A 26,309-nucleotide genomic window follows, 5' to 3' on the forward strand; every position below is an offset into this window, starting at 1 on the left:
GATATCTTAAGGGCAACTCAGGTGGCCCCAGCACAACTTCCATCTACTTGGGCAGCTGGGTTTAACTTCGAGGTTTGCTGTGCTTTGTGTGGGAGACTGGATGAGATCTTCATCTTCAGAAGTTCTTGGAGCCTCCATACTTCTCTCAGTTTTTTTTCTTTTGCTTCTCTCTTTTTTTTTTTACTCTCTCTTTTGCTTCTTTAAGAGTAAATGAAGTCCTACACACTGAACTCAGCAAAACAGGTCACAGGATTAGTGCCTATTAGTCAGACCTACAGAGAAGTCAGGAATGCAGCAACTGCATCATGGACTTGCCAGCTCTGATTTGACAAGGGCTGTACTGTGGTGGTGTGATGGTGGTGTTTTGCTGTTTAACAGAATCATCTCAGATGATGCCTACGTAGGCTGCAACCAGTCCTGTAAGTGAGCTGCAGACACGTCCTAAACTACTGTCCAAACCACAGCCTCAAAGAGGGACACAATTAAAGTTGCGGTAAATAAAGCTAAATTCAATTAAACAGGTATCATTTACAATACTCAGTATCTGAGAATATTTGTTTTTCATGTTCTTGTTCACCCAGAAAAATCTGATTTTGGCCCATAACAAAGACAACAAATAATATCTCAGAATCACATAATAGTATGGACCTATTTTAAAGTGCATTCTAAGTTACTTAGGAAAATAATATTTTTTGAACTTGACTAGGTATTTTACTTTCATATTCTGAAAATCAACAGGATAAGCTAAATTAAAGACACTCTTACATGAAAATAAGCAGCTTGTAAAAACTTTTACTGTTTTATATAAATTAGTTAACACCACAAATATAGAAAGCAACACATTACAACTTTTTGCCAATTAGCAACACAATACACTGAGATTGTGAGCATACACTGCATGTACAGTACAGCAAATCACTGCTTTCAAGAAAGTTCTAGAGCTTAGCTTCTCTCAAATACAGGAGATGGCAAACACAATTTTTGAGTGGAAGACTGAAAGTTGTTTTCCACACTAACTCTGCCACAATTTGTATTCTTACATGAAAATTAAAGTTATCTCCAAATACAGAAAGAGAAAACACTGAATTATGTTGAGGGCCTAACTATTTGACTTTTTTTTAGTTTTGGCTGCCTGGCTTCTTGCATTATGAGATACAACAATTACAGAGCTTCCACTGGCAGGAAAGGCCTTAACTTTCATTACGAAAACTAAACGAAAAATAACTTCAGAAAATTTATTAAGACATGGAGAATTAACATTTCCTTAATTCCCTGCAAAACTCTCTATTCTAATTAAATAATTTCAATAATAAGTTTACTATCAGAAGAGACACAATTAATCAAATACAACACTTTTGACACCTTCTCTACTTAAGATGGTTTTCCTTTCCAGACAAATATCTTCTATGTCTTACATGCTATTTAGAGAAGTATAGTTTAGTGATAAGACCATAGGGGTAAATATGGAAACCTATCAGAAATCTTGATTTGCACATTTCTTTTATATATATTTTTTTACAAAAAGGAAAAAGTTTCAAAAATGGTAAATACTTGAATGTAAGTTTGATGTACATTTCTACTTACATCTTCAGCTTTTGAACCTTGATCCTGCAAAGATTTTTGTAGTTCTTCAACCTGGGACTGCACTTCTATAAGTCTCTGATTTACCAATCTAGGAAAGAGACAGTAATTTGTTTTTCAGAAAAACCCAAAAAACTGCAAGAGGAAGCAGCTAGAGATTTTTAGTGTCCAGTGTTTTCAGGTCACCTACACAAGAGATGCAATACTGTATTTCATTCACAGAAAATTTACAACAGTAGCTAGAGCGTACAGCAGTTCCAGAGATTATAGTCTGTAGTCATCCAGAACATTCTGATACTCTTCCAAGACAATATAAATACGTGTATTAAGAAATCATTTCTATATACATGAAACTAGAGTTTCTAACAGTCAGTTTTACTGTGTGAGAGCTGCTAGCTTACCGCTTTTATGCAGTCACAGATTCCTATAAACCTGTAGCTTGGAAGGGATGTCTAGAGGGTTGTCTAAACCCAACCTCATCCTTAAAGCAGGTGCACTTAGAGCAGATTGCTGGGAACCACATCCAGTCCAGCTTTGGACACCTTTAAGGATGGAGGTCTGACATTCTCTTTGGGCCTCTCTTCTAGAACTCAGACCCATACTCCATATTCTGTCTATTGCCTCTTGTCCTTCCAGTGTCAATTGCTGAGAAGAGTCTGTCCTGTCTTCTTGACACCTTCCCATCAGGTAGATGTAGATCTCAGTATTATCTCCTCTATGCCACCTTTTCTTTGGCCTGAGCAAACCCAGTTCTCAGTCTTATCCCACATATCACATGCTCTAACATCCCTCACCTTAGCAGTATTCTGCTGTAGTCCTGTACATACATGTCTGTCTGGTTTCCCCAGACTGACTGCCTGCACCCTGGTGAGGACAGCCCAGGTCACAAGGTCCTCAGCTGACATATCCTCCTTTGCTGTCCACTGGAACCCCAGGACTTTTGCAGCAGAGCTGCTCCCAAGCCCACTGCTCCCAGACAGCATTGCCAGGTTCCTCTCAGCCAGGGACAGGGCTCCCATCAGCTCATTTCTCTGGACTGCTGAGCTCCTCTGAAAAACAGCTCTCCATTTCAGCATATCAGTCATTCCTCCCAATGTGGTACCGCCCTCAAACTTGCCGAGAATATAGTCCCTCCCATCAGTCAAGTTGTTAATAAAGGTGATGAACAGCATCAGTCCTGCTATTGATGCCTGAGGAACTTGTTGCCAGTTGGGTTTTGTAGCACTGATGATAACGCTTTATGCCCAGCTGTCTAATCAATTTTCCACTCACTTTACTGTCTACTTACTCAGTGTATATCTAATAATTCTGAACATAAGGTTACTATGGGAGACTGTGCCAAAGGCTCTCCTAACGGTAAGGTAAGTACCAGCCACTGTTTCACCCTTCTTCACATAGGTAGTCACCTAATTGTCAAGACAATTGGATTAGTTAGGTATGAGTTGGCCTGAATAAATTCACGTTGGCCTTTCCCAATAACTTTCTTGTCCCTGATGTGGCAGGAAACAGATCCCAGATGGACTTGATTTTTGAAATTCATAGAAAATGAGCTGTGGCCAACCAGCCTCTGTAGTTCTCTGGACTCTCTTTCTTGTCCTTCTTGAAGGTGAGTGCAGTATTTACCTTTTCCCAGGCTTCAGAAACCTTCCCCAATCAAAGGATGGACTGGGGAAGACTAGCTAGACAGCAGATTCAAAGCTTAGACAGAGAGCAGCATCGCAACAATATCACCCAGCTGCCTTAGGATGCTCAGATGCACACTGTATGGTCCCATGGACGTCTGTATGCTGATTGGCTTAATTTAGAAGGGTCAGCTGGAGCAGACTGCCCAGGAACATGTCCTGTTGGGTTTTAAATATCTTCAAGGATGGAGACAACCCCTCTGGGCAACCTATCCCAGTGTTCAACAACGCTCACAGTAAAAAGACGCATGTTCTTACACTGAGATTAAATTTAACGAATTTAATGTGTTTTAATTTCTGCCCACTGCCTCTTGACCTGTTACTGGGTGTCACTAGGCCTTCTCTTTTCCAAGCTACATAGTCTCTATCCCTCAGATTCTCCTTATATGAAAGATGCTGCAGTCCTGTAATCACAACCTTGTGGCATTTCACTGGACTGACTCCAGTAAGTTCATGTCTTTCTTGTACTGGGGAGGCCAGTATTGAACACAGTACAATCAAAAGCATACGGCATTGTTAGAAAAGCCAATTGAAACAGAGGACAAAACTTCTTACCTGTTTTCTGTCTCCAATTCATTCTTCCGCAAGTTTGCATCATCAAGAAGGCTCTGCAACAAGGCAATCTTTTCATTGTCAGAACCTTCTTGGTTCAACTTTAACATCTTGTTCTCATGCTGAAGGCGAATGAGTTTCTCCCTAAAAACATAAAATATAATTTTGTGGAAAAAAGTATGCCAATCTCTATAAAAAAGAAAAGAGTTTGCCACAGGAGGTGTAAATATAATGTAAAGATCATCTTCACCTATTTAAGGGAGACAGCTAAAACAACAATCATACCCTCAAACCCCCACATACAAACCTGATTAAGGGAGTTGTAATTGTAGAAAGCACGACACAAGGAAGCTGCCTGAATTCCCCTATGAAATCTCAGAGTACAACTGGACAGATTTATAGGTAGAATGTGGAGAACGTAAAGCTTGGTGACAAGTCTTAAGGGAGCTTGTATTTTCAGCTGTGACAGAACTACTGCATGAACGTGGGCAAGTCACTTCTATCCTATTGGTCTGTTTTCAGAGAACTGCAGGATCATTTAGGTTGGGAAAGATCGTTGTGAGTGTGAGTCGTTGTGAGTGATTGTGCACAGTTTTGTATCATCATGGTTTTAAACTAGAGCAGGGTGGGTTTAGGTTAGACATTAAGAAGTTCTTTACAATGAGGGTGGTGAGACACTGGAACAGGTTGCCCAGAGAAGTGGTGGAGGCCCCATCCCTGGAGACATTCAAGGCCAGGCTTGATAACACTCTGAGCAATCTGATCTAGTTAAAGATGTCCCTGCTGACTGCATGAGGGTTGGACTAGATGACCCTTAAAGGTCACTTCCAACCCAACACATTCTATGATTCTATGACCATTTCTAAAGCTTAAGAATTCTTGAGTTGGTCATGAGCATTAAGTCCTCGTACATTCTGAATCTTTGTTTTACTAAGGTTGCTGGAGCACTAAATGATTTTGATAATAACTGATTTCCAGTTGATTCTCTGCTAAACAATTTTTGGTAAGAATAAAGTTTCTTTGAGTTTATCACCTGTCTAAATCTGATTTTGTGACAAATGGTGACAGATGACAACTCAACCATTTCCCTGGGCAGCCTGCTCCAGTGCTTGATAACAATTTTGGTGAAGAAATTTTTCTTGATATCCAATCTAAACCTCCCCTGATGCAACTTGAGGCCATTTCTTCTCATCCTATCACTTGCTACTTGGGAAAAAAGATCAACACCCACCTTGCTACAATCTCCTTTCAGGTAGTTGTAGAGAGCAATAAGGTTTCCCCTCAGCCTCCTTTTCTCCAGACTAAACAACCCCAGTTTCCTCAGCTGCTCCTCATAAGACTTGTGCTCTAGACCCTTCACCAGCTTTGTTGCTGTTCTTTAGACACGCTCCAGCTCCTCAAGGTCTTTCTTGTAGTGAGGGACCCAAAACTGAACACAGTATTTGAGTTGCAGCCTTACCAGTGCCAAATACAGGGGACCGATCACTTCCCTAGTCCTGCTGGCCACACAAGCCAGGATAATATTGGCCTTCTTATGGATGTTGTCTACCTTGACTTCAGCAAGGCTTTTGACACTGTCTCCCACAGCACCCTCATAAGGAAGCTCAGGAAGTGTGGATGAGATGAATGGACAGAGTGGATTGAAAACTGGTTGAAAGACAGAGCTCAGAAGGGTATCAGAGGGTATAAAATCGAAGATTTCACAGAGGGGTAGTGATTAGGGGCACAGAGTCTAGTTGGAGGTCAGTGACGACTGGTGCTCCCCAGGGGGCAGTACTGGGTCCAGTCCTCTTCAATATATTCATCAATGACTTGGACTAGGGGATAGAGTGCACCTTCAGCAAGTTTGCTGATGACACAAAGCTGGGAGGGGTGCCTGACACAGCAGAAGGCTGTGCCGCCATACAGAGAGACCTGGACAGACTGCAGAGTTGGGCAGAGAGGAACCTTATGAAATTCAACAAGGGCAAGTGTAGGGTGCTGCACCTGGGGAGGAATAACCCCATGCACCAGTACAGGTTGGGGGCTGACCTGCTGGAGAGCAGCTCTGTGGAAAGAGACCTGGGAGTCCTGGTGGACAACAGGATGACCGTGAGCCAGCAATGTGCCTGTCCTGGTTTGAGGTAAAACAGAACCAATTTTCTGATTTGTAATTTTACTTTTTAGCTGGGCCTCTTCTAACTGACTAAAGCCTGAAATTAACAGCATCTTGTTCAGAAACTGTTCCCTCTCAGAGTGATAAGACCTGATTATACCAAGGAATGGTATGCACAGAGGCTCTTGCTTAGACGTATTGCTATAACAACCAAGGTCAGCTAACTTTGCTGCTTGCCCCATTAGAGGGTCAGAAGCAGAGAAGCATAGAGACGTCCCACTTGCAGGGAGGAGCAGATGGGACAGGCGACCCAAAGCTGACCAACAGGGTATTCCATCCCATATGCATCACACTCAGTATAAAAGCTGAAGGATCAAAGGGGCAAGGCGCCTCTGGCTCGCTCTTTCTTGTGGCCAAGAAGGCCAATGGCATCCTGTGGTGCATCAAGAAGAATGTGGCCAGCAGGTCGAGGGAGGTCATCCTCCCCCTCTACTCTGCCCTGGTGAGGCCACATCCGGAGTACCGTGTCCAGTTCTGGGCCCCCCGGTTCAAGAAGGACAGGGAACTGCTGGAGAGGGGGCAGCAAAGGGCTACCAAGATGATTAGGGGACTGGAACACCTCTCTTATGAAGAAAGGCTGAAGGACTTGGGTCTCTTCAGTCTGGAAAAAAGACGACTGAGGGGGGATCTTATCAACACTTATAAATACTTAAAGTGGGGGTGTTGGGAGGATGGGGCCAGGCTCTTTTCAGTGGTGCCCAGTGACAGGACAAGAGGTAATGGGCACAAACTTGAGCATAGGAAGTTCCACCTAAACGTGAGGAGGAACTTCTTTACTTTGAGGGTGGCAGAGCACTGGAATGCACCTGGACGCATTCCTGTGCAACCTGCTCTAGGTAACCCTGCTCTGGCAGGGGGTTGGACTAGATGATCTCCAAAGATCTCTTCCAACCCCTAGCATTCCGTGATTCTTGGCCACCTGGGCACACTGGTGCCTCATATTCAGTCAGCTATTGACAAACACGCCAAGTCCTTTTCCACCAGACAGCTTACCAGCCACACTTCCCAAAGCCTGTAGCATGGCACGAGGTTGTTGTGCTGCACCCAAGTGCAGGATCCGGCACTTGGCCTTGTTGTACCTCATACAACTGGCCTCAGCCCATTGATCCAGCCTGTCCAGATCTCTCTGTAGATCCTTTCTACCCTCAAGCAGATCAACGCTGCCACCCAACTTGGTGTCATCTGCAAACTTCCTGAGGGTGCACTCGATCCCCTTGTCCAGATCATTGATAAAGATATTAAACAGAACTGGTGCCGGGGAACGCCACTTGTGACCAGCCACCAACTGGATCTAACTCCATTCAGCACATTTCTCCGGGCCCAGCCATCCAGGCAAGTTTTTTTTACACAGAGAAGAATATGCCTGTCCAAGCTCTGACCAGCCAGTTTCTCCAGGAGAATGCTATTGGAAACGGTGTCAAAGGCTTTACTAAAATTCAGGTAGATGACATCCACAGCCTTTCCCTAATTCACTAAGCAGGTCATCTTCTCACAGAAGGAAATCAGGTTAGTCAAGCAGGACTTGCTTTTCATAAACCCATCCTGACTGGATAAGGAATTGGCTGGATGGCTGCACTCAAAGAGCTGTGGTCAACGGTTTGATGTCCAAGTGGAAACTAGTGACAAGTGGCATTCCACAGGGGTTGGTACTGGGACAGGCGCTGTTTAACATCTTCGTCAACAACATGCACAGTGACTCTTTATGAGGGATTGTAGCAATAGGATGAGCGGTAACAGTTTTAAACTGAAAGAGGGGAGATTTAGATTAGATATTAGGAAGAAATTCTTTACTGTGAGGGTAGTGCGGGACTGGAACAGGTTGCCCAGATAAGCCATGGATGCCCCATCCCTGAAGTGTCCAAAGACAAGTTGGATGGGGCTTTGAGCAACCTGGTCTAGTGGAAGGTGTTCCTGTCAGTGGAGTTGCAACAAGATGATCTTTAAGGTACCTTCCTTCCAATCTGAACCACTCTATGACTCTATGATAAATGATGGAAAGGGGCTTGGTGAGCACTTCCACCAGCTCCCTCAGTACCCTTGGGTAGATGTCACCTTGCCCCATAGACTTGTGTGTAAGTGGTGTAGCAGGTTGCTAACCTGATATAAGTCCAAGCCCCCTTTGAACTCTGGGGGCTTCATTCTGCTCCCCATCTCTGCCTTTGAGCTCAGTGGGCTGGGTACCCTGACAACAATTGGTCTTACTACTGAAGACTGAGGCAAAGAAGGCATTAAGTACCTCAGCCTTTTCAGCATCCTTTGTCATTATGTTTCCCCCTGCATCCAATAAAGGATGGAGACTCTCCTTAGCCCCCCTTTTAAGTGTATTTATAGGAACATTTTTAATTGCCTTTTACTGCAGTAGCCAAATTAAGTTCTAGTTGGGCTTTGGCCCTTCTAATTTTCTCCCGGCATAACCTCACGACATCCTTAACAGTCCTCCTGAGTTGCCTGCCTCTTCTTCCAAAGGTCATAAACTCTCTTTTTTTTTTTCCTGAGTTACAGACAAAGCTCTCCGTTTAACCAGCCAGTCTTCTTCCCTGCCTGCTCATCTTTCCGCCCATACAGACAGCCTGCTCCTGAGCCTTTAAGATTTTCTTCTTGAAGAATGTCCAGCCTTTGAGGACTACTTTGCCCTTTAGGACTGCCTCCCAAGGGACTCTATCAAACAGGCCCCTAAACAGGCCAAAGTCTGCCCTCTGAAAGTCCAAGGTAGCAATTTCGCTAACCCACCTCCTTATTTCTCTGAGAATTGAAAACTCTATCATTTTATGATAGCTGTGCCCAAGGTGGCCTCCAACCATCACATAACCCAACATTCCTTCTCTGTTGCAAACAACAGGTCCGGCAGGTCACCCTCCTAGTTGGTTCGCTCACCAACTGCGTCAGAGTTGTATTTCCAGCAGACATCTGGTAAGTTGAGTTCCCCATGAGTCCCTCATGAGTACAAAAGCTAGTGATCATGAAACTTCTCCCAACTGTTTATAGACTATTCCATCTGCCTCTTCATCTTGGATGGGTGGTCTATAGCAGACTCCCACCACACTGCCTTGTTGGTCTTTCACATGATTCTTACCCATAAACACTCGACCCTTTCACCATTACTGTCAAGCTCTAGACAGTCAAAATACTCCCTAACATACATGGCTATCCCACCACCCCTCCTTCCTTGCCTATACCTCCTAGGGAGTTTATAGTCATCCATTGCAGCACTCCAGTTGTGTAAGCCATCCCGCCATGTTTCTGTGATTGCAACTATATCATAGTTTTCCTGCACAATGGCTTCCAACTCCTCCTGTTTGTTGCCCGTGCTGCATGCATTGGTGTAGATGCACTTCAGTTGAGCTATAGATTCTGCCACCTTTTTGGGGGGAGAAGCCCTAATCCCTATGTGACTGTTCCCAGGTGTTTCTGTGGTTTCTAGTGCATTAATAACCTTTATGTCTTTGCTGCCACATGCATCTCCGTCCTGTCACTCCACTGAGATGGCAAAGGTGCTGCATGCATTACTACAGGGACATTTCAAATGTGCTCATTGTGGAACAGGCTGAAGGACTTTGCTAGCACACCATCCCTCAAACATTAGTGTGCCACTCCCAGGCTTATCTCTAGTAAGCCTGGTTTTATCCCCTTTCCCCTTCAAATCTAGTTTAAAGCTCTTTCAACAAGCCCTGCTAACTCCTCATGTCACTCAACTTGTTGATTTCCTCAGGTGCAATTTACATGCCACAGACAACCTGCCTCACAAGACTCTCCCATTTAGTCTGCAGGTCTTCTCTAGGAGATGGAGAAAGGTGCTTGAAACACAGAAACCACAGAAGGAATGAGAGAGCAACAGTAGCTACTCCTATGGGTGGGCTGCCTTGTGCAGTCTTCCCCCTTCATAAGCAGAAGCAGCAGCCCAGACCTCCAGATAAGGAAGTTCCAGTCCTACAGCACCTACTGATACTGTTCACCTCTAACAGGTAGGTGTGGAGGCCAAGTTTAGCAGCTACAGTCTGCACAGATGTATACTTGCATAAAATCCAGAATTCATCTTCATGAGCCAAAGATGAAGAATCAGTGAAACCATAGGCTATGCTTGTATATTTCTAGCATTTAGGGTCCTGTCCTCTCTCACACAATCACGTGGAGGGATTATGCAGTAACTCCATACTTCACTAACACTGCCTCAAAATGTTTTTCTTCTCTTTTTTTTTTGTCTCTGAACAGAACGAAAAAGAATTGCTCTAGTAGTAAGGTGCAGCAGCACAGCTGGAAGGAAACCAAATTTTTCCTATTATTAGCTTTCTAGAAAGATATTATTCTACTACTGAACAGTATGTTTTGACCCATATTGAGCTTTCCAAATGTTAAAATACTGTAGAGATAAAAGAAAAAGATATCCCGAACAGCTAACAGTTTTCTGAGATGTGATTGTCTTAAAAACTTTTAACATACTGGCAAGGCCCAAGACAGGCTGCAACATTTAAAGATACAATTATTTTCAACTCTGCCACTGCTGTTCTTCCTTTTAATAGACTGTAAGGATCTGCCATGATACAAGGTGGAATTTTTTACAATTATATACACAAGAATTTATATATTTATAGATATATTATAATGTAATTACTCTTCCTTTCACCACTTCAGTCATTCCTTCCTTGTACAAATCACATTCTTGTAACAAGTATTTTTGTCTCCTAATCATATATAAGCTGCAGTTATAGGAACTCTCTGCAGGAAAATAAGAGACACAATGTGAAGATAAAGGTTTTTTTGTTTTCCTTTTTTTGGTGTAGCACAATACAAACTCAAGAGAGGTCAGCTGACTTTCGCCAACAATAACAGCTCCTGCTGTGCAGAAAACCAAAAGAAGAGAAAAAAAACCCAAACGTTAATTGTAGAAACTTTTTACACTGAAAACTAACTAATCATGTATGGGTACATTGTAAAGGTTAGTAAAAGCAAGCACACATTTAGCTTACTTTATTTCAGGAGTAACAATTTCTGCTGCTAAACTGTCTGAAGGCTCTTGTCTTCCCAGAGGCATCAGTCCTGGGTTAGGAAAAGCAAAAAATTTAGCAAGCAGACCAGTAACTTCTTTAAAACACCAGAAGTAAACATTGTTCTGGAAGTTTACAGTTTTAGAGTAATGCTAGAAAACTGTCAGCATAGTCAGGCTACAGTAAGACAGAAAAGCATGATTTCATTTGGAGAATAATCATTATTTCTGTCTTTATCCATTCTGATCAAGTAATTTTATGGTGTATTTTCTGCTCATTAGCTTATCTAAGCACTACAAAGCTGTGCAACATCACACACAGAAATAAATTGCAAAACACAAAACATACGCACATGAGAAAACTTAGTATTTCCCTAAATAAAATTATGTAACTACACAGAAATCTGAAATACATTCTAAAAATATCACTCTGGGCAGGAGACTAAAATTTCTGATTGAGTGAAATAACACTTGAAGTTTTCAAATGCTTACAAAGTTATGAATAGTTGAAGCAGTTTTTCACTGCTGATCTTAGAGGAACTTAAATTTTTTCTGTGCTAAATAAAAGCGTACTCAGTAGTCTCCAGAGAAGTCCTGTAAACTTTAGAAAAGATACATTTAATCTCCTTATCTGCACTTTACCTGTTGTGGTGAGCTGACCCTCCTGAGCTTGTACACATCTGAGCTCTTCAATAGTTTCTTTCAAAGAATCCCTTTCTGTTCTTAATCTCTGAATAATTGGAAAGAGAATGCATATCAGTCTTGGCACTACAAATCCATCTTTAGCAGTACACAAGTCATAAAAGACACATCCTCCAACACTTCAAAAGGAATTTAATGCAACTCTAGAGTTAATTTTAAAATTAAGGCATCTCACTGTTTCATAACAGAATAAAAATAAATATTACATATTCCACATGAACAGTGGGGTTTTTTGAGAAGAGTTGCTGCTCTGCATTACACTTATGGGGGTAAAAATATCAGGATATAAACTTACAAAAATTAAGATATCAATGAAACAAAGTTCTTGTACCAGGTAGTAAACAGCATTCGCTGGGGCTACCCTCTCAGCCATCCTCCTTTTCCCCCTCATTGTGGCTGCTTCCAAGGGAAAGGGAAGTGAATTAAGAGACTGTAGACCTTTCCCTCACCAAGAAACCACAGTTGATCCAGGAGTGAAATAAAAAGCAGATGAGTGCACAGCCAACATAACAAACAAACTGCATTAACTTCAATTAACTTTCACTGTCTTTCAACAGTGAAAGTGTGAGCAGCATTTCCATATTCCCTTCTTCCTGTATGTGAACTGGTCTTGCCATTCACCAGCATCTTAGCTACGGAAGAAAACTAGTTGCTTGAGGCTCAATCCAAAGAGAACTGAAGAAGAGGACTGGACCACCTTGGGATCTAGATTATGGGCTCTTCAGTAGCATCAGGCAAATACTCTCCCAATTTGGTACAAGCCCCTTTTGGCAAAAAATGAGAACCTACAGATAGCATCAAGTTTTTGTCCAGAAGGTTGCCAAGATTCAAAAACGAAAGGAGGAAATGGCAACTATGTAAAGATCCAAGTTATTGTTTGCTCCAAAATCAGACATGTCCAGTATTACTAAAAGATCCAGGACAGACCTTGGCTCTGTGTAGGTATGGAATTATGTTAGCTGACAACTCCTTGCATTTCATCCTATTAGCAGTTTGATTCAGATATATTTTAGATTTCAGCCCAAATGGATCCAGGACATGGAACCACTTTGGCAAAGAACATTTTGGTGAAGTGTGACAGAGGCTTCTGCTGTATTTCTGAATCCTGCAAGGTGAACTCTGGTGCAACCGTCAGAACAATCTGAACAAAGCGTACATTCTGTTAGCACTGAAAGTGGTTTCAAAAACCCTACAGGTGAAAACACTGTGCTTACCACAAATACTACAGAAGAACAGCCACACGGAGGAGTACTCAAACTCAGCTGCTGAAAGCAAGGATTCTGCAGTCTGCTACCATCAGTCAGAAAACACCAAGTTGATTAACCAAATGCCAGAACATTTTAGTGAATAGAAAAAGCTCTAGGGCTTCAGTTGTACACTGCAGACAAAACCAACTCATCACATTACCTTAGCTCTTACCATAAAACACACCACAGAAGTAAAATTCCAAGCTACGTAGGTGAAGGTATCAAACACACTACCACACTTTGCCAGAACACAAAGACAAGGACAAAATCAATTTCAGTAACTGTTTCCAAAATATAACTGACAAGATGCTACTATGTAGCTTGTGACCTGTGGTGGGCAACCTTACTGGTACATATGTGACAATGGGAAACAGAAAGAGTAGGTAACAAAGGTAGTGAATCACGAATTCAAATGTTGAGAGACTCAAGCTGTAATCTGCTTCTCACAGGTGCATATCCATTCAAAAGAATGTATTGAAATACAACATGTGCCCCCAAAAATGCTATTTGCCAGTGAGTAAAACAGAAAACTATATGACAATGGCCTGCAATTCAGATCCTTTGTGCAAGATGAAATGGTCCACCAAGCAATGGGTAAGCCACAGACATAATCTTACCATTGGTCAAACATAACAAAACTGGAAAAAAAAAACTTTAAATAAAGAGCAAGAAAGAAAGTCAGAGCACAGTACAATCTGAACCAAAGGGCAGATGGAAGTGATATCAAGGATAAGTGTCCGCTATAGTTTAAAAATTTAATAAGATATGGAAATTGAAGACCTATGAACAGAAAATAGCTGAAAACTTTCATTTCAAATGCTATTCAAGTGCAGGGGCTGGAAATTTTGGAAAGGAAACATAACTATTGAGGGAAAAGCCTATAGAGATTCTGACGGATGGCTAGATGGACTCATACTTAAAAGAAGCCTAAGAAATTGCTAACTTAAAGTGCTGGCCTTGGTTTGTGATAGTTTGAGGCACCTACATATACATTCCTATGAAACAAGTCAAAATAATCTGGTGAGAAACAACAGTGAGCAAAAGAAGTCTGAAGGATCAGTCTTGGCAAGAGAGGACAGAGCAATTAATCGCAGAATCACTGCAGAATTGCAGATCAGCTGCAAATGACAGCAAGGAAAGGAACAGAAGAGTATCCATCCTATGTGTTCCATGTTGGCAGTACAAGATAGATAAACAAGAAGCTGCCATAAAGGCAAGATCGCCACAAAGGACACATCCCTCTACACAACTGCTAAGCTTCTTGCTGCAGTAGTCATGACTCCAGAAAGAGAAGCATGCTGATGGTACCTTAAAGAATACTTTAGAAAAAATGCAACAGGAATATAGTTCTAGGATGATACTGCAGAACGCCTACTTTAGATAGTTTTTCAGAATACTTTACAATTACCCTGGGTGATTATTAACCTTCTCACGGTAAGTGGTCAAGAAACAACTTCAGATCCCAAATATGAAGGCTCTTCCTCTTAAAAATAGATTGCATATGTTTTTGTACAGTCACTTTATTCCATGCTGTACAGTTCTTAGGTTTAGAAAGGATCTTGTACACAAACGTCAGAAAATTTTAAGTGAAAAAAGACTTCCTAATTTAAAGTTTGCTGTAAATAGCTAACTATAATTACCATATCTCTGTGTTGTAAAGGACAAAAAGTTGCTATCGCTACTACCAAAAAAATAACACCTTGGCACTTACATCTTTTTCTTTTTGAAGGCTGTCTACTTTTTCTTTCAGTCGTTTGCATTCATAATCTAATTTATCAGCTTTCTTGGATTCTTCAGATAACCTGTTTTGTAGTTCAACTGCCTGTGAGAACAAGAACCAATAATTTGTCTGCAAATATTAAAACAAAATACACAAGACAAAGTAGCCAATTACCATGCACCATGAGTCATGTTGTAAACAAGTGAAATAGTTACCTATAGGATATACTAAAAACGGCTTTCATCAGTTGTTCTGTGTTTTAGCAAAACCAACAGCAGTCAAATATTAGATCTCAGCACAAGCAAAAGAAGCAAAAACCGTGAAGTATTTTCAGTACACCTGAAAACACGAATTTAAGCCCAAGCATGGTTTACAGGAAAAAGCTATATAGTTCTGTGGATCAAAGAGCTTAGGAAAAGTATAAAAACCTCCTGCATTCTGAGAAGCCTAGGAAAAAGAAAAAAAACTCTGAAGAAATCAAATTATCTATGCTTTTGTTAACTCCATTTCACAAGTCTCACTTGGAATTTGACCACCAGTTTATGCAGTCAAGTAACATTTCTTAACCTGGGATTTTCCTAATGGTTTTTAACACACTAACATAAAGATTCAGCCACAGGCTCATAAACAGTTTTCTGTATTTCAGAAGCAAACATTGCTAATAAAGTTGCATGTATACTTTCCACTACAGATCAGTAAAGAGCTTTTAAAACTAAATGAGCAGAAATCTGAAAGCTGAGCGGAAACGATCAGTGAACGGGAGGCAAACCAGTGAAGTCTTGCCTTTTCAAAACTCTCAGCCTTTACTAGCAAAGGCTCATTCCCAGAACATTAATAAAGCTTATAATGCAGAGAGCATGGAAGCAAGTAAGCTGAATAAAGACTGACCTGCAAACACAAAAGCTGAATGAAGACTCAGCTAAAAGACATACAGCTTCTTCAGAAGCAATTAATAAGAAGGCTTTTTCATGGCTTTTAGATTACAGAGAAAGTGATTAAACTGTGAAGCAAAGCAGTAGCCATACCTACATTAAGACTGCCTAATGGTTCTAATTACCTTTTATTTTCAATGTATATAGCTACAGGAAAATAACTACCAGACCTAAAATCTGCATGGTCTTAAGTCTTAGAAAAGGACTTTGCTGCTGCTGTTCTTAAATTATATGCTGCAAAAAAAAGCACAGGCCTGCCATTTCTGAGATTATCAGATTAAAAAAATATATCAAAATGTGAGATATGAAAATATTTCATTTCTCAGGTGTGACATTTATCACTGGGGCTATCAGACTAAGTGCAGGTAAAAAAAAATGCAGGCCTTCAACTGTGATTGTGCCACCACTTGCAAAATAGGTGTATTTTCACCTCAAATGGAAACAAATGCATTAATGTTTGTAATCACTCATGCTATGGTAATGGTATGTAGAAAAACACAGCAGGATACAAATTGTCCTGAATCAGGACTTGGGAGTGTATAGAAAGATATACAGTTACATGGTAATGCAGAAGATTAAAAAAAAAATGAATTGCCATCACATTTACCGAGCATTATCTGACGTGTGGAATGAGTAAAGCAGGAATCTCGCAGCAAAGAAAAGCAAGACATACTGTTAAAAATATATCAGAATGCACATGCACAAAGGGGCTGAATTAAAGTTACAAAAAATAATCCTGGAATCTTCACATTTCAATTCTTCATGCTACAATAAAAAGTTTCTTAGAAAATGCTTGTGCTTGCTTTCAGAAAAGTTAGCAAAACCTCTTAAATAAATAAATGCTACTACATTTCCCAGCACAATACACCACCACTAACCTCATCTCACAGAAACTGCTGGGTGGGGTGAAAATGCAATTTCCTTGCAGATCACTATAGGAATTTGAACAAAGCACTTTCATCTGCAGAGCACAGGGCTTCTAAGCCAAAGAAATAACTCCTCTGATGGTGTAATCATGAGTAGGATTGGATCCTTCACACACCAGACAGGACACATTCCACTACAGGGACATGCTAGTGCTCAGCGGTGATGTAACATCAGAATCCTTATACCCGGCTTAATTCTTACAGCACAATTTAGTATTCCCAGAAATTAATTTTGTGACAGCTCATGATTTGCAGGCAGGTCTCGAGAGGAGCCCTGCCTTACAGACACTGAAGGCAAACACACTGTGTGTTCAGAGGCACTGCGTTTAGGTGAATAAAACTCACATCTGTCACAGAGGCTTATTCCAGTCTCAGCCAACAAACAGTTTTGTACAAGTCAACAGCTCCTCAGCCATGAAATTCCACCCATAAAACACAGGGAAAGATGAAGAAAAGGAGTCCTTTTGCAGCACAAATGATGGGACTGCCCTTTTCAAAACTCTTATTGTTGGTGAAATAAGATTGATCAGATGCAGATGTCAAGGTTACACAACTATATCACATGCTCAGCTGTTTAATGGAGCTAAACACTTGTTGCCAGTAAACATGATACTACTCATGTATGAAAGGCCATGGCTCTCTACATTTACTTTTCCCTTTGATTGTCTGTTATTTCAACATTTTTCTTGTCCAGGTTCTTTTTTTTCTGATAGAATCACTTGGACTTTATTTACAATCAGCCCATAGAGGCTGAAGCTAGTTGTTTTAATAACTAAGATGGCCAGGTGCAGGGAAAAAGCTATCAAGTTTTAGGGACACACATTGCTCCTGGGCTTGCAAAGTTGTTAGCGGTTGTTTATTTATTTTTATTCTGCTGTAAACTGACATATATGGACCTCTGTGCCATGACCATTCGAGATTATGAGAAGGCAGAAATACAGAGCGGGCACTACTACTTTAACGAACCACGCTCTGCCTGGCCCTGTAACAAGAATCCCAGAATGATGTCACGTCAATATAGCATAGAAGCAGAGAGAAGATTAAGCCCATCTTCCACCTTTACAGAAATAGAATCACATGACACTCTGATAAGCAGGCAGCCTTTCACTCCAGAGAGCGTGCTGGTCACACGTTTTGTACTCTGCTCGGTTCGTATACACAAAGATGACATGTAACCTTCTCTCTTCATAACTGGACAAATTAGAACCTTAAAAAAAGAGGTTACTTAACCACAGGAATAACTTACCTCAGCTGTGGTGCATTCCCCACTGCTGGAAATTTCTAAGTGAAAAGTGGATACTTTTTCTGAAAGAAGAGGCTCTAATCCAAGCCCCACTACTGAACACAAATTAGGAAAAATTTGAAAAAAAACCCCTTAACATCTGTTGATTTTTTAAAAGTAAGAAATACTGCTTATTGGCAAACTAGTAGAAACTTGAAATAATGATAAGAATTGCAGGAAATAAGGACAAAGGTAGTCCCTACAAAACATGGAAGTCTTGTAAACGCAAGGAGCTGTTTGTTCATAATTTCTTTTTTACTGAGGCATTAGCCATGTTACGAAGATAAAGTGTTCGACAATACAGAGAACTGTTGCATTGATGACGTCTGTTCTCACCTGTCTCTTGTACGTTTCCAGTTGACTGCGTGCTGCGTTGGCCTTCCTTAGCTCTTCTTCCAGGCTCACGGTATTCTGCATGTACATTGTATTCTTCTCTTCTAAGAGTTTCACTTGCCGTCGCAAATCACCCAAGTCTTCCAATTTCTTTTTGTATGACTCTACCTGGCTTTCTAACTTGGCTACTTTATCAGAAGAATGCCTGGAGGGACAGATTTATACCAAATTTGTACTCTGAAAACTAACAAAATGAAATGTCCTGAAGCTTTCTCAGTATTTTGCCTTAATGTGGAAAACATTCTGAGACATCATGGGGAGACCAAGAAAGCAATCATATCCTCCCCTATTACTAATGTTTTCACTTTTAAATTGTCTTCTTCCCTCCCATAATTATTTGTCAACTCAGCTGCCGATGAAAGTACTTTTAGTCACAATCGCTCTCCCAAATACAGCCTTCTTATCTGCTTCCAATCTTAACAGTTAAAGTACCTTCACTCCCACACATTTCCTTTCAATTCTAAATCAATCCTCAGTCCCGCATTTTACAAGGGTAAAGAATAAAATTTTCTGCCCTTCGATTTTTTCCAATGATAGCCAGGAATAAAGTCATAGAGATCTATCTCCTGGGCAGCATACACTCGGTGACACAGAAATACTGTAACAACTTTGGAACCTGATTCCTTCTTGTCTTGGTTTCTGCGGGGATAGCATTCATTTTCTTCCTAGTAGCTGCTGTGTTTTGGGTTTAGTATGAGAATAATCTTGATAACAGATATTGTGTTAGTTGTTGCTAAGTAATGTTTACATTAGTCAAGGATTTTTTTAGCTTCCATAGAAGCTGAGAGGGAACATATACAGGACAAGCTGGACAAAGGAATATGCCATACCATAGACATCACGGTCTGTATATAAATGGAGGTTGGTCAGGGGGCAGGAATGTGTGATTGCTGCTCAGGATGGGCTGGGCAACCCATCATCAGGTGGTGAGAGTGACTTGTGTTGACTCTGAGGGAGCTGGCAGAAGTCATTGCTGGGCCGCTCTCCATCATCTTTGAAAGGTCCTGGAGAACAGGCGAGGTGCCTGAGGACTGGAGGAAAGCCAACGTCACTCCAGTCTGTAAAAAGGGCAAGAAGGAGGACCCGGGAAACTACAGGCTGGTCAGCCTCACCTCCATCCCTGGAAAGGTGATAGAACAGCTCGTCCTGGGCATCATCTCAAGGCATGTGGAGGAAAAGAAGGTTATCGGGAGTGGTCAGCATGGATTCACCAAGGGGTAATCATCCTTGACCAATCTGATAGCCTTCTATGATGGAATGACTAGATGGATAGGTGAAGGGAGGGCAGCGGATGTTGTCTACCTTGACTTCAGCAAGGCTTTTGACACAGTCTCCCCACAGCATCCTCATAGGGAAGCTCAGGAAATGTGGACTAGATGAATGGACAGTAAGGTGGATTGAAAACTGGTTGAAAGACAGAGCTCAGAGGGTAGTGATTAGGGGCACAGAGCCTACTTGGAGGTCAGTGACGACTGGTGCTCCCCAGTGGTCAGTACTGGGTCCAGTCCTCTTCAATATATTCATCAATGACCTGGATGAGGGGATAGAGTGCACCCTCAGCAAGTTTGCTGATGACACAAAGCTGGGGGGGGTGGCTGACACAGCAGAAGGCTGTGCCGCCATACAGAGAGACCTGGACAGGCTGGAGAGTTGGGCAGAGAGGAACCTTATGAAATTCAACAAGGGCAAGCGTAGGGTGCTGCACCTGGGGAGGAATAACCCCATGCACCAGTACAGGTTGGGGGCTGACCTGCTGGAGAGCAGCTCTGTGGAAAGAGATCGGGGAGTCCTGGTGGACAACAGGATGACCATGAGTCAGCAATGTGCCCTCATGGCCAAGAAGGCCAATGGCATTCTGGGGTGCATCAAGAAGAGTGTGGCCAGCAGGTCGAGGGAGGTCATCCTCCCCCTCTACTCTGCCCTGGTGAGGCCGCACCTGGAGTACTGTGTCCAGTTCTGGGCTCCCTGGTTCAAGAAGGACAGGGAACTGCTGGAGAGGGTACAGCAAAGGGCTACCAAGATGATTAGGGGACTGGAACACCTCTCTTATGAAGAAAGGCTGAAGGACTTGGGTCTCTTCAGTCTGGAAAAGGGATGGCTGAGGGGGGATCTTATCAACACTTACAAATACTTAAAGGGTGGGTGTCAGGAGGATGGGGCCAGGCTCTTTTCAGTGGTGCCCAGTGACAGGACAAGAGGTAATGGGCACAAACTTGAGCATAGGAAGTTCTACCTAAACGTGAGGAGGAACTTCTTTACTTTGAGGGTGGCAGAGCACTGGAACAGGCTGCCCAGAGAGGTGGTGGAGTCTCCATCTCTGGAGACATTCAAAATGCACCTGGACGCATTCCTGTGCAACCTGCTCTAGGTAACCCTGCTCTGGCAGGGGTGTTGGACTAGATGATCTCCAGAGGTCCCTTCTATCCCTACCATTCTGTGATTCTGTATCACTTTATTTTGTATATTCTTTTACCATTATTATTAGTCGTAGTAGTATCTTCCTCTTCTGTTACTGTTCTATTAAACTGTCTTTATCTCATCCCACAAGTTTTTTTCCCCTCCTTTTCTCCCTCTTCTCCCAACTCTACTTGGCATGGGAGCATGGGGGTGGGGTGGTGAGTGGCATGGGAATGAGCAAGCACCTGAGTGGTCCTACTTGCTGGCTGGGGTTAAATGATGACACTTCAAAAAAAAGGAAAAAAGAAAAAAAAAAGAACGGAAAAGCTCCGTTCAAAACATTTCAGAGTTTTTTCAGTCCACCTGGGTTTACTGTCAGGACAGCAATAGCCTTCACCCCCAATAAACAACACCCCCACTACTATAACTGTCCCCAGTTTCATTTTAGAACTAACTGATTTACAGACTCTATTTCCTATGAAATCTGCAGAATCCTCCATTGAACTGATGGTCAATTTATGGGACACGGGGCAAGCCAAATCTCCTTAATCCTGAATAAAGTGCAGAGCTTCTCTATAGGGCAAGGAATTACTCTTTGAACCCATGCTGCCCACATAGATAGTTTATGGAATTGTGCAGCCTGATGGGCTCATTCCTTATATTAATGACAGAGAAAGTAAAGACAGATAGCCTTGGTAGAAAGCTGCTGGTGAATTAGAAAATGCAGCATGAAAATAACCCTTGCTAGACTTGCTAGGAGGAGTGATACAGGTGAGTAGTGTATGCTGTTCTGAATAATCCATGGCAGCATGATGCCGGTACTGAGGGATTATATTCCATAGTAAAAGGGGCTTCCTTACCCTATAAACCCCTAGTATCACCAAGTCTCAACAAATTTGGGTACTAAAATCCAGTGGCAAAGAGAACTGTAATGGATGTTGTTCATATTAGCATTCTATGATGAACCAAAGCACCACCCAAAGTCCAAATAATGCAAACCCAAGACAGGAAAGGGTCTAGTTCCCTGATGAGAACAGATGCCCAAGCCATGATGAAGGTAAGTAGAGAATACTCAAGAGTCCAGTGAGTGACTTGTTATAAAATGGTGCAGGATTGCTAAGTTTACAAATAGTTATTGATTAGGTATGTAATAAATAACTAATTTACTTAAGCACAATTGTGTGGTGGTCTGTGTTAAAGTTAAGTACTGGAGGATCTGAAAGAACCTTAGCATCGAGGAAGTTTTTATATTTAATATCAAAATTATTTAAACAAAAGCTTATGAAGACTAAGTACGCAAATTATATGGATTAAAAGTTAATAGTTAAAAAATGACTAATAGAACAGAGTTTACCTGAGTACATCTATCTCATCCTTCAAAGACTGAGCCTCCTCTGCCAAGGTAGTAAGCTCTTCAGTTTGTTGTCTCAATTCAGCAATTTCCTTTTCTAGTTCTTCACAGCGTATTCGATAGTCATCTTTGGCAGCTTCTAATCTGTAGAAATGAAGTCAAACAGAAAATAATTTCTCAGCTTCAGCCACAGTTACCTTTCCTCCTCATCATCCTCTCTAAAAACACATGAAACAACCTTCTGGTTCTGTGAAGGAGAACAGCAGCCCAATATGCTTATTCCAAAACATAGAAGCAGATTGACTTTTTTGATGGTCCCAATTTGGTATGAGTCCTTCTATTTGGAAGATAACAAGGTTAACGTATGTTCTCAGGAAGACAAATCCTGAGGTTTTTCTATCATAGTAATTTTTCACAATGGAAATTCAAGCAGAAGTTTCCACCTTTTTTCTTGTTGGGGGATACTGAGTTTGAGCATGATGTTTTTATCCTAAGATACTGTTCAGCTGTTTAAATTCCTATACACCTTCAGTAACATTGACCTGATTGTCAGATGTTCTAAACGCTGTAGAGCTCTCACCAAGGTGGCTTTATTTATTTATTTATCTACTTATAAAGAACCTGTGCCCATGCAGTACTTCTGAAAAACCAAGTCATACATTTAGTTACCTAGTTAGCAAGCAAAGAACTCAAGACGACCAAAGTTTCTGGAGTGAACTACTTACATACAGTACACACAGGCAAAGCTGCAAGGGAGTAACTAAGAGAAACTTTGTCAAAGCATTTTGAAGGAACGGAAGAGGATACAACCTGGAACATAAAGTCCTATCGTCATTTTTGATCTGAAATTAAAATAAAAACAATCCAGAAAAGGAGGTATGGGCCTGGGGAAAAAAAAAAAAAAAAAAAAACACACAACACCAAACAGAAAAGAAAAAATAAAAAGGTATTCTATCCACTATTTCAAGGAGTCCAAAAAGTATCTACAAGAATGGGGATAGTAAGTAGGCCATTTAAACCATACGCAACAAAGATTTAGATTGTGATAGACCAGAATTGTCAACGGACATAAAGAGGCAAGACTAGGAGAAAAACTGTTGTACCACACCAGACATCAGTTAGGCTGTACGTATGTCCTGCTTGGTCAGTTAGAGCTGGAGAAGGAACATACACAAATTTCCATTAGAAACCACATGCTATGAAGGCAGGGGAAGGAGGTAAAGGAGGTTAGGAGATGAGTCTCACATGTGAAAAGGGTTTAGAAGGACTAGAAAGACCTTCAGAACCTGAAACAAGAGTCAATAGGCAGTGCTGATATTTTGCATATGGGGAGAAAAACTGTTCAAACAGCAACTGGTAACAGGCTCAGGTAGAAACCATTCCAGAGCACAGAGATGAATAAGGAGAGATAAAAGGGGATAGAAGAGAGACATCACTACATTATTTCTTTACACGGTCGATGTATGGAAAACAGAAAACCCGGCACTAGCTGCTGTGAAACACTGAACATTTTTCGAGAAACTGAAGGGAGAGGGTGTGTCCAAACACGCAGGAGAGAGGCTTAGAAAAAGGAAGGGGGAAAATGGCAAAACAGGTGAAAAAACAAAGCTACATGGCAGATGACATAACAATTAGGCAAGAACAATCATAAAAGGACAGAAAGAGCAGAAAAGCTGCTTATGTAAAGAAATACCATAGTTTCACTCATAAAGGATAGGAAAAGTACAACAAGAAGAATGAAAATATGAAGTGCACCAGCTTTCTTCAGCAGAATAGGCTTACAGAGCCTGAAAGCAACAATCAAAAAGACCAGAAAGGATATTTAAAGAGGAAATGTATTTCCACATGTTGAGGAAATGCAAATGAAGAGCAGAGCTCACTTAAGGATGATCTCCATGTTTCAAATACGAAACAATTCGGTTTCAAACACAGAGAAGGATACCCTTTGCTGTATAGTAACACTACCTGTATTACTGCCCATAGCAAACTTTCAGCTAGGAATTCCTACACCTTAAAAGTACAAATCAGATTAATTTACATGGAGGAAAACATGCTACTTTTCATTCTGATTTTGAAAAACATGGGTGAAATGATTGCACACAAACAATTCAAAATAACTTCACAGAGTAGAAAATGACATGCATACAGCACTTCATCATTAAGAAATCATGTATTTTTTTTTATGCCGGAGCTTGCAAAGAGGTAGATCTTAACACGTACATTACTGTAAAAACTTCACTAATGTGGTTATACCATCCATTATACTAATTCATAATTGACAGCAGGACCAGAAGCATGTAAGTCATGTTGACAGCTACAAACAAACAATCTAGCCAAGTGTAGGTTTTCTACCTGAATGTTTCCTCTTGGAGTTGTTCTAGTTGTGTCTGCAGTTGCAAGTGCCTACGACCTGCAGGGCTGTTGGGATCTTCGATAGAATCAGACTGATTTAAACGTTCCATCAAAATCTGGTTCTCAGCAAGCAAGCTGCTCTTTTCCTCCTGGAGGGCTGCAACCTGTTGTAATAAAAGCGTAAACTGGAATAATTGAGCTACCCAGCTATAGAGAGCAATTTTATTTTCGTGTGCATAATAAAGTATCAATACAACCCACAAATGGAAACACACGGGCTTCAATAATCACATTTCACAAGAATATACTGTAACATTGCTATGTGATGTAACCAACATAGTGCAACATTAGGGGCAGATTTACCACACAGAAAATGTAACTGTTCTTAACTGGCACAAGCATCTAAAGAAAAAGTCTTAGTTATCACCGAAGATAACTTCATTATAATGAAGTCTGCATACTTTCACAACAAATAAAACAAACTGATTTCCAGAAGAAACAATGCCTATCAGTCACACAGAATATCCAAATCTGGATACCCAAGGGATGGCTGTGCCCTTCCAACTTTTTTTTTTTTTTACTTCAGCAGCCAATTGCAAGTAGACCTAAAACAGGAACACAGACCCAAAGATGACTCAGTTTCCGCCAACGTTGTGAAAACAGGCAATAATGCAAAGAACCCAAAGTGCTGCAACTCAAACTACAGCTGAAGCATGGGTTCATGTATGTATTACTAAATAGAAGAGAACTAACATGCAGGAGGAGGAGGGGAAGAGAGGGAATGTGAGCATCTCAACAGAAGGAAATGCTTCAATAAGAGTTTGAATAATCTAATACACCAAAATGAACCATGACACACAAATGATCTTCATTAATTCTAACAGATACAGAACTGCTTGGCAAAAGCCTGAATTATACTCCAAGGTAGGGTGGCAAAGGCAATGCCTTCTGGGGCTCCCACTTAGCACTCTTCATGTCTTCTGGATAAAGTACGCATGGTTAACAGTAAGGCTTAGCTGACAGACTACAGTAACTTCTGATTGAGATTTAACTCTTAACTGAAACTATTGCAGCAGCATAACCTCTATTAGTTCTCTAATGCAAGAGTTGAACCACACAGCTCAACTCCTTTCTACCTGAATGAAAATACGGTTTTCTTATGAATCATCTTAATACTGGCAACATTGCATCAAGGTAAGAAAACAATGAAATTCACTCCGCTAGGACAAGTAAAGCAAAAGAATTACTGTGCAATTTTCACCTCCCTTTTAAAAATTGTGTTTCCACACTACTCTTATTGTTTTCAGCTGCCTAAAAATTAACACATCTCTTTCCCACTTCAAAATTAATATGCACGATATAGTAAACCTACCTGCATATCTAACTCATGACATCTCTGGGCAATTTCTTCTTTTGTTGCTAGTGCTTCATTTAATTCTTCCGTAGTTTTCTTCAGCTACCACAAACAACAAATATTTATAGTTTCATCACTCTGTGAAGCATCTAAAAATATTCTGAACTACATGACTGTAAAATTATTTTTACATTCTAAGTCATACATTAGAAGTTATAGTCATACATTAAATTTTTGGAAAACTGAGGCAATCCTGCTCTTATAAAGAAACAATGAAGCAGATATGATTACTGTTCAGTTTGTGTGACAGTAAAAAGTAAATAAACCTAAAAGTAATATTTGGTCTTACAAAAATACATCAGAATTATCCCATCTATTCAATGAATTGAGTCAAAAAATCCTGAAGAACTTGGGTCTGAAGAACTCACCAACTATGTACATCGAAAAAACTGTCAATGCCACTTTTCTTTACAGATGCAAAGAGTGCATAATTTCACTTTTCAATCTACTGTTCAAATACAGAAAGGACTGGAAGGTGGAATACAGGGAATAGACAATTAGGATAAAATCTCTCTAGTCACTGTAAGCTATTCTTATTGCATAACAAGAATACAACTAACATGGTGATGGCATGAAAAAGGGCACTGAATCTTGTAAGCAGTGAGAAATACTCAGATATTTCCCTTCCAAGGCTCTACATTC

The 26,309-nt window shown here is 41.0% G+C and overlaps 1 protein-coding gene across 3 annotated transcripts in view; it reads right to left on the reverse strand.

The window, feature by feature from the left end:
- The window catches only part of HOOK3 (hook microtubule tethering protein 3), a 97,189-nt gene that overhangs the window by 21,112 nt on the left and 49,768 nt on the right, over positions 1-26,309 (reverse strand). For all 3 annotated transcript variants that reach the window (XM_063320326.1, XM_063320325.1, XM_063320327.1), the window contains exons 8-16: positions 25,626-25,709; positions 24,254-24,417; positions 21,905-22,045; positions 18,097-18,298; positions 14,612-14,722; positions 11,594-11,681; positions 10,935-11,004; positions 3,819-3,959; positions 1,585-1,672 (exon numbers count right to left, since the gene is read on the reverse strand). In XM_063320326.1, coding sequence (XP_063176396.1) covers positions 1,585-1,672; positions 3,819-3,959; positions 10,935-11,004; positions 11,594-11,681; positions 14,612-14,722; positions 18,097-18,298; positions 21,905-22,045; positions 24,254-24,417; positions 25,626-25,709 — 1,089 coding nt within the window. The remainder of the gene's footprint in view (positions 1-1,584; positions 1,673-3,818; positions 3,960-10,934; positions 11,005-11,593; positions 11,682-14,611; positions 14,723-18,096; positions 18,299-21,904; positions 22,046-24,253; positions 24,418-25,625; positions 25,710-26,309) is intronic.

The sequence above is a fragment of the Chroicocephalus ridibundus genome, chromosome Z (assembly GCF_963924245.1).
Source record: "Chroicocephalus ridibundus chromosome Z, bChrRid1.1, whole genome shotgun sequence".
NCBI lineage: Eukaryota > Metazoa > Chordata > Aves > Charadriiformes > Laridae > Chroicocephalus > Chroicocephalus ridibundus.